Consider the following 15,836-nt stretch of genomic DNA (forward strand, 5'->3'; position numbering starts at 1 on the left):
ACAATGGCTGAAAATGAGACCCACTCTATTCCCTGATTCACTTTGCTCCCTACTCAACTACACCTCTCTCATACCACAGTCATTACACTGTGATTATTAGGATTAAAGCACCACTCTGACGTTGAGAGCTTTGGTTCGATGATCTCAACTTGTTTCCGTTCATCAGATAGAAATATGAAGTCAATGAAGGTTGGATTCTAACTGATTCTGACAGGTGAATCATAATGGGTTGAGAGCTCATTGACCCCTGTCCCCGCCCTCGTCACAGTCCCCGTCCCTGTCCCTATCCCCATCCTCTCTCAGCAGTGTGTCCCCGTCCCCTCTCAGCAGTGTGTGTCCCCGTCCCCTCTCAGCAGTGTGTGTCCCCATCCTCTCTCAGCAGTGTGTGTCCCCGTCCCCTCTCAGCAGTATGTGTCCCCATCCACGTCCCCGTCCCCTCTCAGCAGTGTGTGTCCCCATCCCCGTCCCCTCTCAGCAGTGTGTGTCCCCATCCCCGTCCCCTCTCAGCAGTGTGTGTCCCCATCCCCGTCCCCTCTCAGCAGTATGTGTCCCCATCCCCTCTCAGCAGTATGTGTCCCCATCCCCGTCCCCGTCCCCGTCCCCTCTCAGCAGTGTGTGTCCCCATCCCTGTCCCCCCTCAGCAGTGTGAGACCCCGTCCCCTCTCAGCAGCGTGTGTCCCCATCCCCATCCCCTCTCAGCAGTGTGTGTCCCCGTCCCCGTCCCCTCTCAGCAGTGTGAGTCCCCATCCCCGTCCCCGTCCCCTCTCAGCAGCGTGTGTCCCTATCCCCATCCTCTCTCAGCAGTGTGTGTCCCCGTCCCCGTCCACGTCCCCATCCCCTCTCAGCAGTGTGTGTCCCCATCCCCGTCCCCGTCCCCTCTCAGCAGTATGTGTCCCCATCCATGTCCCCGTCCCCAATCAGCAGTGTTAGTCCCCATCCCCGTCCCCTCTCAGCAGTGTTAGTCCCCATCCCCGTCCCCTCTCAGCAGTGTGTGTCCCCATCCCCGTCCCCTCTCAGCAGTGTGAGTCTCCATCCCCGTCCCCTCTCAGCAGTATGTGTCCCCATCCCCTCTCAGCAGTGTGAGTCCCCATCCCCGTCCCCTCTCAGCAGTATGTGTCCCCATCCCCGTCCCCTCTCAGCAGTGTGAGTCCCCACCCCCATCCCCTCTCAGCAGTGTGTGTCCCCATCCCCGTCCCCTCTCAGCAGTGTGAGTCTCCATCCACGTCCCCGTCCCCTCTCAGCAGTATGTGTCCCCATCCCCGTCCCCTCTCAGCAGTGTGTCCCCCCATCCCCGTCCCCTCTCAGCAGTGTAAGTCCCCATCCCCGTCCCCGTCCCCTCTCAGCAGTGTGAGTCCCCATCCCCGTCCCTCTCAGCAGTATGTGTCCCCATCCACGCCCCCGTCCCCTCTCAGCAGTGTGTGTCCCCATCCCCGTCCCCTCTCAGCGGTGTGAGTCCCCATCCCTTCCCCTCTCAGCAGTGTAAGTCTCCATCCCCGTCCCCGTCCCTCTCAGCGGTGTGAGTCCCCATCCCCCTCCCCTCTCAGCGGTGTGTCCCCCCATCCCCTCCCCTCTCAGCAGTGTAAGTCCCATCCCCGTCCCCGTCCCCTCTCAGCAGTGTGAGTCCCCATCCCCGTCCCCTCTCAGCAGTATGTGTCCCCATCCACGTCCCCGTCCCCTCTCAGCAGTGTGTGTCCCCATCCCCGTCCCCTCTCAGCGGTGTGAGTCCCCATCCCCTCCCCTCTCAGCAGTGTAAGTCCCCATCCCTGTCCCCGTCCCCTCTCAGCAGTGTGTCCCCCCATCCCGTCCCCTCTCAGCAGTGTGTCCCCCATCCCCCTCCCCTCTCAGCAGTGTAAGTCCCCATCCCCGTCCCCGTCCCCTCTCAGCAGTGTGAGTCCCCATCCCCGTCCCCTGTCAGCAGTATGTGTCCCCATCCACGCCCCCGTCCCCTCTCAGCAGTGTGTGTCCCCATCCCCGTCCCCTCTCAGCGGTGTGAGTCCCCATCCCCCTCCCCTCTCAGCAGTGTAAGTCCCCATCCCCGTCCCCGTCCCCTCTCAGCAGTGTGTGACACAACATCATGTGGAGAACCTGGCACAACTACTCCACAGGGTTACTAAGACACACAATATACCACTCAACCAGCACTTACCGTCTGACACCGACACATCCTTCTCTGTCTTTCTCTTTTTGTCCTTGTTTGTTTTTACCATCAAACCTGCAGATGATCAAAGTCTTTCACTGTAGGTTGCTGTAGTACCCAGTTCACAGAGACTTTTAGTACAAGTCTTTCACTGTAGGTTGCAGTAGTACCCAGTTCACAGAGACTTTTAGTACAAGTCTTTCACTGTAGGTTGCTGTAGTACCCAGTTCACAGAGACTTTAGTACAAGTCTTTCACTGTAGGTTGCTGTAGTACCCAGTTCACAGACTTTTAGTACAAGTCTTTCACTGTAGGTTGCAGTAGTACCCAGTTCACAGAGACTTTTAGTACAAGTCTTTCACTGTAGGTTGCAGTAGTACCCAGTTCACAGAGACTTTTAGTACAAGTCTTTCACTGTAGGTTGCTGTAGTACCCAGTTCACAGAGACTTTTAGTACAAGTCTTTCACTGTAGGTTGCTGTAGTACCCAGTTCACAGAGACTTTTAGTACAAGTCTTTCACTGTAGGTTGCTGTAGGGCCTAGTTCACAGACACTTGTCTGTGATGTTTCTCACGGCCAAGGAACAGTGCTCTGATGCTATATTCATAGTCACTATTTTGGTATTTAGAAAATTACAGTTGGTTTTCCCCACTGGCTGTCTAAGGATGTCTCGCGCTCGCTCTTAAGGGAGTTGGTTACAGCCCGGGGTGTGTGGAGTTTCTTCCCCTCTAAAACATACTCCATTCTCCAGCTGTTTACATCTCCATGACACACGTTTGCTGTTTCCATGGTGATGGGTGCAAAGATAGTTGGGATGTCTCTGAGTTACCGGCACGTAGGGGCTGATTGCCGCCGGACGCCAGCTGGAGAATTAGAGGCAGCACAGGAGAGAACTGGGAAAAGGCATATCATTATCACAGCGACTGCTATCATTATCGTTGACGATAAGCCGTAGGAGTACAGGGTGATGCTAGATATCTGAATGAACATGGATCCTTCTTCAATTCGTCAACAGCGTAAAATGGTGTAGCTTGAACAAAGACAATTACAATGCAATTACCTGTGTGAGTCTTATGAAAAAGGATGGACCTTAGTTGGATCAGCGTTGTGCTATAGCCGTTCCCCCTGTCAAAGACAGTACTTCTCCTGCATGTGTGTGAAGTAAAGAAACAACAATGCTTTAAAAGTTAAATATGTTTATGTGATTTTCTCACATGGCATTTCATTTTACACATCGCTTGGAACGTGATATATGTTGTCATCCTGTTTTACAATTTGACATGTTGTCTTTTTTCATAGCATGCACTTCAGAATGCCATCAAATGATCCACAGATACAGACTTCCAACTAGAATTGTCCTCACATTGAAAGATACAGAACATGAAGCTGGATCAAGCCCAAGTGACAGTTGTGGACGTAATGGAGAGAAACAGTGTTGGGATACTATGACTTTCACAAGTAAACCGAGCACTCCACAAGAGACACATAATTACATGTTCTGGATTCAAAAAAATAAACACATTTAAATCACTTTTGTCATAGAAGAATAGATACTGATTGGTGTCCCTTGACATTTCAAAGAGTTAAGCAGCATTGCACTACACAGAGAGTGTGTGTGTGTGTGTGTGGGGGGGTCCTCACTGTGCAGGTCACAGTATTCCAATCCCCCAATTACTGATGGTCTAAATCAACCCTCACTATCAAGTCAATGGAGGGGCGCTTTAGCATTGTCCTGTTATATAGGCTGTACTAGACCAGTGTATCATTTCTTGTGGCAGGTAGCTAAAATCACAGTGCAAATCGGTGTCTTTTGTTTGGTGTCATTATTGCAAATTGTATCTGATTGTTGGGGTATGGTGTCCAGGATAACACATCTCTACAGGATAGTTTAAGCTTCCTTGTTATATGTGTTCAAACTAGCTGGAAGAGTGAAATGGGTCTCTTATAGGTTTTCATTTTTCTGCTTTACAACTGCATGTTGTCTAGATGTTACCCTGGAGTTCAAAACACACGCATGTAAACACACACCACAGCAATGTCATGGAATCCACCAAAACGTCTAAGGGAAACGAAAGCATTGATGAAACCCAATGTCACATTTATTCAACTTATCCCACGTTATTCTCTCTTCACTGTATATGAAGCAGAATTCACATATTAAATCAGTCCATTTTCAGAACACGTTGTGCCTGATGCATCATAATAACACTGATTACGAGGAGGGAAACCACGGAGACTGATTGATATGGAGGTCATGACCTTGTACCTGGCTCGCAATCCAGAGGACAGATGAGAGAGAGGAGCTCCTTGACCCATGTGCTGTATCATGTTATTATTTACAAACACAATATCTAGATAAAGCAGCTGGCCTCGTCTTCCAAGAAGGGTCCTTTTTTCTTCTTCTTGTGACAGTTTTTATGCTTCACTCAATATCCATGACATTGAGAATCTGGGAAAAAGACAACTTCCCGTGTCCCATCTATTCCCAGAATTCCAATTGACCTCAGTCTTGGACAGTTCCTGTTTTCCCAGGCAGCGTCATTGGACCTGACGCTTGTCAGTCAACAATCCTTCATCGATGGAGTGTTCTGGTTGGTTCACGTCCTTGAGTGGCTGTGTGATCCAACAGGATCCACACACCAATAGGTCTTGTTAGTCCACTGATTGGCTGATGACTGTCGTCATTCAATAGGACACGTAAACGGCTAAACAGAATGTAAAGCAGGTCACATCTCTAAATATCAGAAATGCGTCTCTAATGATAATAATCTATAGTCATTATATACCAATAACCACATGCAGATTCATGCTATTTTTGTGTTCAGATATTTGCTTCTCATTTACAGTTTATATGTAATGATGATTATATACAAATCGATGGCATTCTAACAAGTCATGATCGTAAACACTCAATCAATGAACAGTATTGCAATGGGAGGGTGATTCAATAATTATTTTAATATAGAAATATGGAAAGCACCGGTCGTGAGCTTTTCGTTTGAATTAGGAGACAGTTTCTGTGTTCAGCAACTGTGAGATGCGTCTGACTATGTGCCAGTTGTAGCAACCTTCCTGCTACTAGTATAGACAAGACAAAGTTGGGTGAGGCACATTTGCTGAATGGTAATGTCCTCTGTCGTCGACACACCTGTTAGCATCGGCAACAATTTTGTAGTAGTAAATTCTCTCATCAATAATGAATTACATCGCTATTAATAAAACAAAAGCTCTGTTGATAGGACCATCAAAGGCATTCCTGCTGTCTTTAAAGAATATACAGAAATGTGTGTGTGTGTGTCTAATGTGTGTGTGTGTCTCTGTGTCTAATGTGGTGTGTGTGCGTGCACACGCCTGTCAAATGTTTGTGTGTGTATATGAGTGCACATGCACGCATGTGTGTATAAAGCCACGAGTTATGATGCAGAGGGGGTGCCGATGTCATTTCGTGACTACAATTGTTGAATTACCCCCTTCTGCACACACTAAAACAAAAAGGCCATTAGCCAGAGGTGACCACCAGGGATCAGCAGCACAGTGTTCAGCAGGCAGTTCACATGCCATTCAGAATGACAATGTTACCTTTCCACCAGGGATGTGCCTTTCCCCCAGCAATTAAGAATGCTGCTCTCTGCTTGCGTGAAACCAGTAAAGACAATCTCTTTGCAGTTATCTGTGAGTAAACAATATCAGAGACACTTCAGCTTGGCAACACAGCGATTGACAGTTCAATAAGATCACAGTAAAACATTTGAAACAGTAGCAAACCAGCATAGCCCACATGCAGAAAACAGAAAAACACTGTTGTGCATTTTATGTTGTGTGTTCAGTCCCCCAGGTGGAGGCCAATGGCACGATGCAGACACACAAGTCCCATGCATTCCCCGGCCCAGACCCACCGTTTCTAACCTGTCTTCTCTTTAGTTTTTATCTCTCCTCTCTTTCTCACCACACCGCTGGTAGATGATTACACAGGATGATCCATGCAAACAGGATGACCGGGCCCAGCCAGAGGCAGGTGAGAGCAACAGGGTGGCAGGTGAGAGCAACAGGTTGGCAGGTGAGAGCAACAGGGTGGCAGGTGAGAGTGACAGGGTGGCAGGTGAGAGCGACAGGGTGGCGGGTGAGAGCAACAGGGTGGCAGGTGAGAGCGACAGGGTGGCAGGTGAGAGTGACAGGGTGGCAGATCAGAGGGACAGGGTGGCAGGTGAGAGTGACAGGGTGGCAGGTCAGAGCAACAGGGTGGCAGGTCAGAGGGATAGGGTGGCAGGTGAGAGGGACAGGGTGGCAGGTGAGAGGGACAGGGTGGCAGGTCAGAGCAACAGGGTGGCAGGTGAGAGCGACGGGGTGGTAGGTGAGAGCGACAGGGTGGCAGGTGAGAGCGACAGGGTGGCAGGTGAGAGCGACAGGGTGGCAGGTGAGAGCGACAGGGTGGCAGGTGAGAGCGAGAGAGTGACAGGTGAGAGCAAGAGGATGGCAGGTGAGAGATATAGGGTGACAGGTGAGAGTGACAGGGTGGCAGGTGAGAGCGAGAGGATGGCAGGTGAGAGATATAGGGTGACAGGTGAGAGTGACAGGGTGACAGGTGAGAGCGGGAGGGGATGGCAGGTGGGGAGATATAGGGTGACAGGTGGTGACAGGGTGGCAGGTGAGAGCTAGAGAGTGACAGGTGAGGCGAGGGTGGCAGGTGAGGAGCGAGAGAGGGTGACAGGTGAGGGCGGAGGGTGGCAGGTGAGAGGCGAGAGGGTAGCAGGTGAGCGCTGAGTGACAGGTGAGGAGCGAGAGGGTGGCAGGTGAGCAAGAGAGTGACAGGTGGACGAGAGGGTGGCAGGTGAGAGCAAGAGAGTGACAGGTGAGAGCGAGAGGGGGTGGCAGGTGAGAGCAAAGAGAGTGACAGGTGAGAGGCGAGAAGGTGGCAGGTGAGGCGTGTGAATCAAGACATAGTCCATGACAAGTTCCCCCCACCCCCACAAAATAAAAGTGACATTTTCTTATTTTTTATGGAAGCACGTATGTTCTAAGTATCTAAATATAGCAACATGTAAATCTCCTGATTATGAATACGTATTTACTAAATGTTGTGGCTGCTACTTTTAGAGCCACCATTCAAAAGAGTCCTTTGTGCCATTATAAAGTACAACAAAACTGGTAATGGGAATTCAAGTGATGCACAGCTAAGCTACTTCAAATTGGACACCACATCTACAGTTCAAAGCAACGTTTGTATGGAAGGAGAAAGGCAGGGTTAGTCTGTGGTGAAACCACTAAGTTAGTCTCTAAAGTAGCTAACAACATTCACAAAAGTATATTATATGATTCCAGGATGCTACAGAGGCTAACGCCTATGAAGCTGGCTTCTGTCGGGTGTTTTGGGGGTGGGGGAGGGAGTGTGCTCAGCCTCGCTCTGGGCCGGGACTCACAGGACGGATGGTATTGGGGAGCGGGAACGCCTCAGGGGAGCACGGTGAACTGTAGGGTGAGGTCACTGGGGGCAGCCTCAGGGCGTTACCAGCTGACCCAGCTATGTTGCTTAAACAGGGGATTTCTCACAGCCTTCGGAAGAGTGGGCGGGCGCAGGAACGGGACATGAACACACACAGGCACGGTCAAGTATTCCAAGTCCAAGCCAGCCACGTGTGAATGAAACAAGACAGGAGACGGGGAGTGAGACAGAGCAGCAGTACATACATACGGTGATTCATGCACATATGTAGTTCTCATGACACATGTCAGGCGGCAAATGTCCATTTAATTGAATATGTTGACAGAACTTTGCTTTAATTACTGCTTTTGAAGTTATGCCAATATGAATGTCTCATATAATGGCATCATTACTATGTTTTGTCACACACAATTTATTACAGCAATAATCTCATACAGATGTGTTCGTATTTCAATTGCTAATTAAATATATATATCAGGCTAAGCTTACTTTTCATTCAGGAGCTCTAGGATTTGTGCTGATGTGGACAAAGTCTCTGAAATAAAGCCAGCATCAAAAACACAGGGCGTGCAAATGTAAAATAACTGTGCTTAAATGTAAAATAACTGTGCTTAAATGTAAAATAACTGTTTAAATGTAAAATAACTGTTTAAATGTAAAATAACTGTTTAAATGTAAAATAACTGCGTTTTAAATGTAAAATAACTGCGTTTAAATGTAAAATAACTGCGTTTAAATGTAAAATAACTGCGTTTAAATGTAAAGCAAGATGATGAGGGAGTATGATGATTGTGGAAATGGCTGATGATAATGGAAGAGAACTGATGACCTGTAATAATGACTGTGATGATAGACAGTAATCAGGGAAATATCACACTATCCTTAAATGGCCTGATCAGCAGGTGGTGCACACCAACTAAATGTACATTCATTTCTATCAGCAGTCCTTTTTAAATGTCCAGGCATGATGAGAAACAAACAAGCGACAAACCAGCCAGACCATTAACAGAGCTGGCCAATCAGCTGGCACAAAGACAGAGGGAGAGGAAGAAAAGACAAGCTAATGGGATTGCAGCATCATTACCATACTGTAGATGGATCCATTTGTTTCAGCGTTTACTCAGGCCGGCCCGCCAAATGAGTCCGCTTCAGAACCAGCCGAGCTGCCAGAACAAAGGGCAGCTTCAGCTTGTGCCGACAGGTAGTGCCGAGGACTAGAAAGGACCTCATGTTTTGCCCGTGTCGCTGCACTGCTGCGACCGCCACCGCCGGCTGAGGAGGCTGAGACGAGGGCACAGCTGGACGCTCGCCTTGTGGCACCCAACTGTTCCATAGCCCATGATGAAGCAGAGTCGCTGTGGTGGGCACGGGACCAGGTGGTGGGAGGCCCAGGGTTGTCTCACGCCTGGCAGATTGCCTCAAGACCCAGGTGGGCTGAGCATGGCACAGCACTGTCTCGGTCAACACGTGGGGGGCTGTGAGGTTTATGAGTTGGTACCCCAGAGAGATTTACTGACTGGCTTTGTGTGTGTCTCGTGTAATGGAAGGTTGAGTTAAACAGGAGCACCAACTGTGCAGACATCAGAGCTGCTCTAAGTCAATATCAAATCAATTAATCAACATAACAATGTGAACCATAGAATGAATCATAATAAGAAAAGACTCCTGCAACAGTTAAAAGTATCCTATAGTAATAATGCTATAATTAACATTAACCCCAAATGACAGTTATAACCATGTCCTTCTCCAATTACACACAGAGGAGTGGGTTGATTGCCAGGCCATACAGCAGACCCAGTGTAAGCATGAGATTTAGATTGCCTTCTGGAGAGGCAGTTCACTTCTGATAAGAGGCAATTAGCCAAAGCGTAACGGAGTTCCATATTACAGTGTAGAATAGATTAACACACAGCAATAATTGCTCAAGATGACAGAGATAAAGCTTGGGAATTAAGACAGTGAAGCACGATTTAGACCTAAACGTTCATTAGGCCCGAAATGTAATTTCTCATTCCAACAAAAAGGTTATTTTGAAGACACTATACAGTATGGTAATGACTTCTAACTCAACACAGGCACCTGTACAAACAGCAGGTCATCCTAACTCAACACAGGCACCTGTACAAACAGCAGGTCATTCTAACTCAACACAGGCACCTGTACAAACAGCAGGTCATTATAACTCAGCACAGGCACCTGTACAAACAGCAGGTCATTCTAACTCAACACAGGCACCTGTACAAACAGCAGGTCATTCCTAACTCAACACAGGCACCTGTACAAACAGCCGCCAGATCATTCTAACTCAACATGAGCATCACCTGTACAAACAGCAGGTCATTCTAACTCAACACAGGCACCTGTACAAACAGCAGGTCATTCTAACTCAATGCAGGCATCACCTGTACAAACAGCAGGTCATTCTAACTCAACACAGGCACCTGTACAACCAGAAGGTCATTCTAACTCAACACAGGCATCACCTGTACAAACAGAAGGTCATTCTAACTCAACACAGGCATCACCTGTACAAACAGCAGGTCATTCTAACTCAACACAGGCACCTGTACAAACAGAAGGTCATTCTAACTCAACACAGGCATCACCTGTACAAACAGAAGGTCATTCTAACTCAACACAGGCATCACCTGTACATTATATTTCTATTGTTTCTATTTGTCTAGTGTTTAGTATTGTTCTGTGTTGTGTTCTTTAGCCTACATTTTAGTGACAGCATTTAGCATGCCTTTCAAAGATAGAAGGCATCAGCGTAATTTGTCTGCTCTGTCTGGTGCTGCAGATGGATACTACCTTCCAGATGACCTTTAGGACACAGTGGTGGGAAGACTGGGTCACCACACAACATGACCTTTCCATAGACACACTACAGGACTGCGCCACTCCAACATCCCCCTATAGCCTCAGGCTGGATTACATTAGCAGACGAGGGCCTCTGTCTTCCTCCCTTTTCCTGGGAGGAATTCAACATGTGGGCAGATACAGGAAGGAGACTTTTCATGGATCATCTGATTGTTGTCCATATCCCAAGGGGTGAGTAGTGTCAACTGAATGTAGCAGTAGATATCCCTTATCACACAAGATAGGCTAGTGGATTAGGTTTGGTGGCGGTATTTTAGTGACCGATACCACAAATGAAGCCCCACGGCCTTGAATGAGCAATGACAGAACCGCCTAAATGATTTGAGTTATGAATCACCGTTAATGAATGATGATTTATGAATTCCCAATAATGATGTAACAATGAATCATGGATCATGGATAAATGGAAGAACATGACATTGACATTTGCCATGCCTTTCAAAACCAAACAAAAGCCATGAAAATAGACACGTCCATGATGACGGATGCTGATGCACATGCATAAAGATCCTGAGCCAGAGGGGTGGTGCAGTACCTGTCTTCCTGACCCCACCGTCGGCTGGGCAGGTGTAGTCACTGGCAGCCAGCAGGAAGCACGTCCCCCCACTCCTCCGCTCCTGCTCTGGGGTGCTGGACCTGCGCATGGGGACCCTCTCCTCTGTGCTGGGGGACATGGTGAGATCACTGCCTCCACTGCCGTCCCCTGACAGCACTGGTGACCGCAGGGAGAGAGAAGGAGGGGCAGGAGGAGGGGTTAAGGGTGGTAGGGCGGAAGAGGGGGCGAGAAAAGGCAGGTCAAGGGATCGAATCAGGACACATCAAACAGCCTCCCACATCAAGAGTGCTTGCCAAATGCCACGAGGACCAGGCGCGCTGGGGGACAAGGGTCAAAGGTGAAATAGACAGGACCCCAATCGATGGTGTCAACGCACCTAGTGTCTGCCTATAAAAGAGCTTGCCAATGTCAAAACAAAACAGGCTGAAATGTAGCATTTATCACATCTTATAATGAAAAGGCTTAGTTAGGATTAATCTATTAAAACAATTCCACTTTGAATTCAGCATACCATTTGATGTGTCCTCGGATGGGGCCACAGTGTCTCCTGACCCCTCCTGTCTCAGCCTCCAGTATTTATGCTGCAGTAGTTTATGTGTCGGGGGGCTAGGGTCAGTTTGTTTATCTGGAGTACTTCTCCTGTCCTATTCGGTGTCCTGTGTAAATCTAAGTGTGCGTTCTCTAATTCTCTCCTTCTCTCCTTCTTTCTCTCTCTCGGAGGACCTGAGCCCTAGAACCATGCCCCAGGACTACCTGACATGATGACTCCTTGCTGTCCCCAGTCCACCTGGCCATGCTGCTGCTCCAGTTTCAACTGGCCTGGGCCCTAGGACCATGTCCCAGGACTACCTGACATGAGGACTCCTTGCTGTCCCCAGTCCACCTGGCCATGCTCCTGCTCCAGTTTCAACTGTTCTGCCTTACTATTATTCAACCATGCTGGTCATTTATGAACATTTGAACATCTTGGCCACGTTCTGTTATAATCTCCACCCGGCACAGCCAGAAGAGGACTGGCCACCCCACATATGCTCTCTCTAATTCTCTCTTTCTTTCTCTCTCTCGGAGGACCTGAGCCCTAGGACCGTGCCCCAGGACTACCTGACATGATGGCTCCTTGCTGTCCCCAGTCCACCTGACTGTGCTGCTGCTCCAGTTTCAACTGTTCTGCCTTATTATTATTTGACCATGCTGGTCATTTATGAACATTTGAACATCTTGGTCATTTTCTGTTATAATCTCTACCCGGCACAGCCAGAAGAGGACTGGCCACCCCACATAGCCCGGTTCCTCTCTAGGTTTCTTCCTAGGTTTTGGCCTTTCTAGGGAGTTTTTCCTAGCCACCGTGCTTTTACACCTGCATTGTTTGCTGTTTGGGGTTTTAGGCTGGGTTTCTGTACAGCACTTTGAGATATCAGCTGATGTACGAAGGGCTATATAAATAAATTTGATTTGATTTGATTGCACTCAGCATGTTAAGAATAAATAGCCAATGCTATTGTCTGCATTTCAAATGACCCCCCCCCCCAAAAAAAGTAAATCATGCTGGCTTCTCAAAAGATTTCACATGTGTGTGAATACATTTATTAAAGCATGTCTAGTTCTGAACTTATTAAATGTTAATATTTCACATCTAATAAAGCAACATATTGCACTGAAACCAGAGCATGTGCATACCCTGAGGAATTTCTGGATTATAGTTCAAAGAAACTAAGGAGACAAGGGTCAACACTCATTTCCATCAATATCAGATGTGTCAGAGTGATTTACAGATGAACGGCTGCAGGGGAAAAACGGCCACCTACAGTCAAGTCACAAATGAACAATCCCTACTTTAAAACCTTAAGAGTCAAACGCTTTTTCTGTTTTCGTACAAAATCTTATTAGTGAAGAAATATTTCACAGCAATCAGTCTCATCTCCGACCCATCAATTCCTTTCGCATCATTCTCTTATCTCCGTGGCAACAGAAGTGCAAAACATTCTAAGCACATCAGTGGTGCTAGAGTCTCTCAAGAGGAAAACCATGTGTAAACCCATGTGTCTGTTAAAAGGCCACTGTTTTCCACCTGAATGAGATCCCTTATAGATTCTCCCCTTGCCCCCCCTTCTGTCTATACATGAATAACCCCTAACCACCTGACAAATTCCACCTTAAGATACAATGGTGGTGTGCTGGCGGTCTCACCTGATTGGTTGCGCTCCAGCACCCTGCTCCCCTGCATGTTGCAGACGTCCCCCTGGGGGCTGTTGCAGGTGGTGTTGAGGTCTACTTTGAGGCAGGTTGGGGATCCCCCCAGTGCGACCTGGGGGATGTGCCTCTTCCTCTTCTTGGGAAGCTTCTGCTTGGCCATGGCCAGCGAGTAGTACATTCCAAAGTTGTTGACGATGACGGGCACAGGCATGGCTATCGTCAGCACGCCCGCCAGGGCGCACAGCGCGCCCACCAGCATGCCCGACCACGTCTGTGGGTACATGTCACCATAACCCAGCGTGGTCATGGTGACCACGGCCCACCAGAAGCCGATGGGGATGTTCTTGAACATGGTGTGTTCGCCAGCCGTGGGGTCGTTGGGGTTGGCGCCGATGCGCTCAGCGTAGTAGATTGCAGTGGCAAAGATAAGCACACCTAGGGCGAGGAAGATGATGAGGAGGAGGAACTCGTTGGTGCTAGCCTTCAAGGTGTGACCCAGCACCCGCAGCCCCACGAAGTGTCGCGTCAGCTTGAAGATACGCAGGATCCTGACAAACCTTACCACTCTGAGGAAGCCCAAGACATCCTTAGCTGCTTTAGATGACAGTCCGCTTAAGCCTACCTCCAGGTAGAAAGGCAGGATAGCCACAAAGTCGATTATGTTGAGCAGGCTCTTGACAAACTCCAGCTTGTCTGGGCTGAAGATGACACGCACCATGAACTCCAGGGTGAACCAAAGAACGCAGACACCCTCCACGTAGGTGAGAGCTGGGTCCGTCTCGATAATGTAATCAGGACCCAGGTCTGGCAGGCTGCCGTTGAGCACCGCCTCAGACTTGTTGATGATGGTGATGGTGTTGAATGCCTCATGGGTCTCCAGGCAGAAGGTGGTGATCGAGACCAGGATGAAGAACAAGGAGGCAAAGGCCACAAACTGGAGAAGAGGAGATGAGATAAGGAGAGAGAGGGGGGAGATTAGAGAGAGAGGGAGGGGGAGATTAGAGAGAGAGGGAATTAGAGAGACTTTTGAATGTCAAACTCTGTTGTGTCATTGCAGCTCATAAAGCATAATATATGCAATCTGGATAACCTTCTATTTACTCATTAATTTATTCCCTCATCACACAGAGAAAGAAAGAGAGAGAGAAAGAGAGAGAAAGAAAGAGAGAGAGAAAAAAGAAAGAAAGAAATAGAGAAAGAAATAGAGAAAGAGAGGGAGGGAGGGAGGGAGGGAGGGAGGGAGGGAGGGAGGGAGGGAGGGAGGGAGGGAGGGAGGGAGGGAGGGAGGGAGGGAGGGAGGGAGGGAGGGAGAACCATAGCAACGTTAATTAACATCACCTAAATCGAATACAATACACTCCATAGAGAGAGAGAGAACAATCTATTATTACTAGCAATAAACCCAGCCAGTGGCTCACTGGGCTGTGGCCTGGCAGTCTTAATGCAGTTAAACCTGCTAACTGGCCCACTCATTCCCTCAAACCTATCGGTGTAGGTTCATTGATGCAGAAGGGCATACAGTATTCAAGTCTTAAAAAACGTTCAGTCACTGTTATAAAGTGTGTTGGAGTGAATGAGGTGTCATCCTGTTGAGTGGATGAGGAAAGATCTGTCCAGTCCATTTGGTAGCCTGTCTGTTTCTGCCATCATGCCACTCCTTTCCACCCTGTCGTGCCATGTTTGGTTTGCATGACCGTATGGAGTAGGTAAGAGCTCAAACAGAGAAAGGATCAGGCTGGGTTTTTGTTCAGCACGTGAGTCACAAATTGTAACAAATATATTTCTAAAAAGCCATATACAAAAAGGAATAGTTGATTGAGGGATCTCATTGTCTGCGTTTAAACAGGTAGCACAATTCAGATGTTTTTCCTCTCCACTATTTGGTCTTTTGACCAATCACATCAGATCTTTGGGTCATAAGACACCAATTAGTATGGAAATGCAGCCCTTGTCCTCCACATTACGGATTTACAATCCAGCCCCAATGACTGAGTAGAAAGCGGTATAGAATTGTCGTTCTACACAGCACACGCCCACATCCTCTGTGTAATGGACTCAGACCTCTTCAGGTCAGTTCAGATTGTCTCTCGAAAACTAGTCTGTACACATTGCTTTAGATGAGCAGAGTGGCACAAGGGAATTCAGCTTATAGGTTAGTCAATAACAAATATTTCAGTTGAATGTAGCTAAAGGTAATAACTACAAAAGGAAATCCTTGAAGTATATTATTTTCTAATATAATAGACAACAACAAAACATTATTTTTTACATGTGGTGAATGTCAACCTTATATTAGTCCAGAAAAACCCCTAAATAATAAAGCAATTGTGTGATTTTAACCAAAATATCTGTCACGCCCTGACCTTAGAGATCCTTTTTATTCTCTATGTTCGGTTAGGTCAGGGTGTGACTCGGGTTGGAAAGTCTATGTTTTCAATTTCTTTGTTTTGGCCGAGGGTGGTTCCCAATCAGAGGCAGCTGTCTATCGTTGTCTCTGATTGGGGATCACATATAAGTTGTTATTTTCCTTTTGGGTTTTGTGGGATCTTGTTTTCTGTTTAGTGTCTGTACCTGGCAGAACTGTGTGCGTTCGTTTTCACTTTTGTTATTTTGTTTGAGTGTTTTTTGAAA

General features: G+C 47.8%; 1 protein-coding gene across 1 annotated transcript; it reads right to left on the minus strand.

Moving 5' to 3' along the window:
* Window positions 1-2,206: 2,206 nt before the first annotated feature.
* Window positions 2,207-14,139, minus strand: LOC124029337 (potassium voltage-gated channel subfamily C member 2-like; the record flags this gene model as incomplete). Its single annotated transcript, XM_046341097.1, has 5 exons — window positions 2,207-2,245; window positions 2,966-2,999; window positions 5,716-5,806; window positions 10,992-11,168; window positions 13,200-14,139. Coding segments are annotated over 5 exons (1,281 nt in total), but the record flags the coding sequence as incomplete, so codon positions are not given.
* Window positions 14,140-15,836: the final 1,697 nt, after the last annotated feature.

This window comes from Oncorhynchus gorbuscha, unplaced genomic scaffold (genome assembly GCF_021184085.1).
Source record: "Oncorhynchus gorbuscha isolate QuinsamMale2020 ecotype Even-year unplaced genomic scaffold, OgorEven_v1.0 Un_scaffold_6172, whole genome shotgun sequence".
Taxonomy (NCBI): domain Eukaryota; kingdom Metazoa; phylum Chordata; class Actinopteri; order Salmoniformes; family Salmonidae; genus Oncorhynchus; species Oncorhynchus gorbuscha.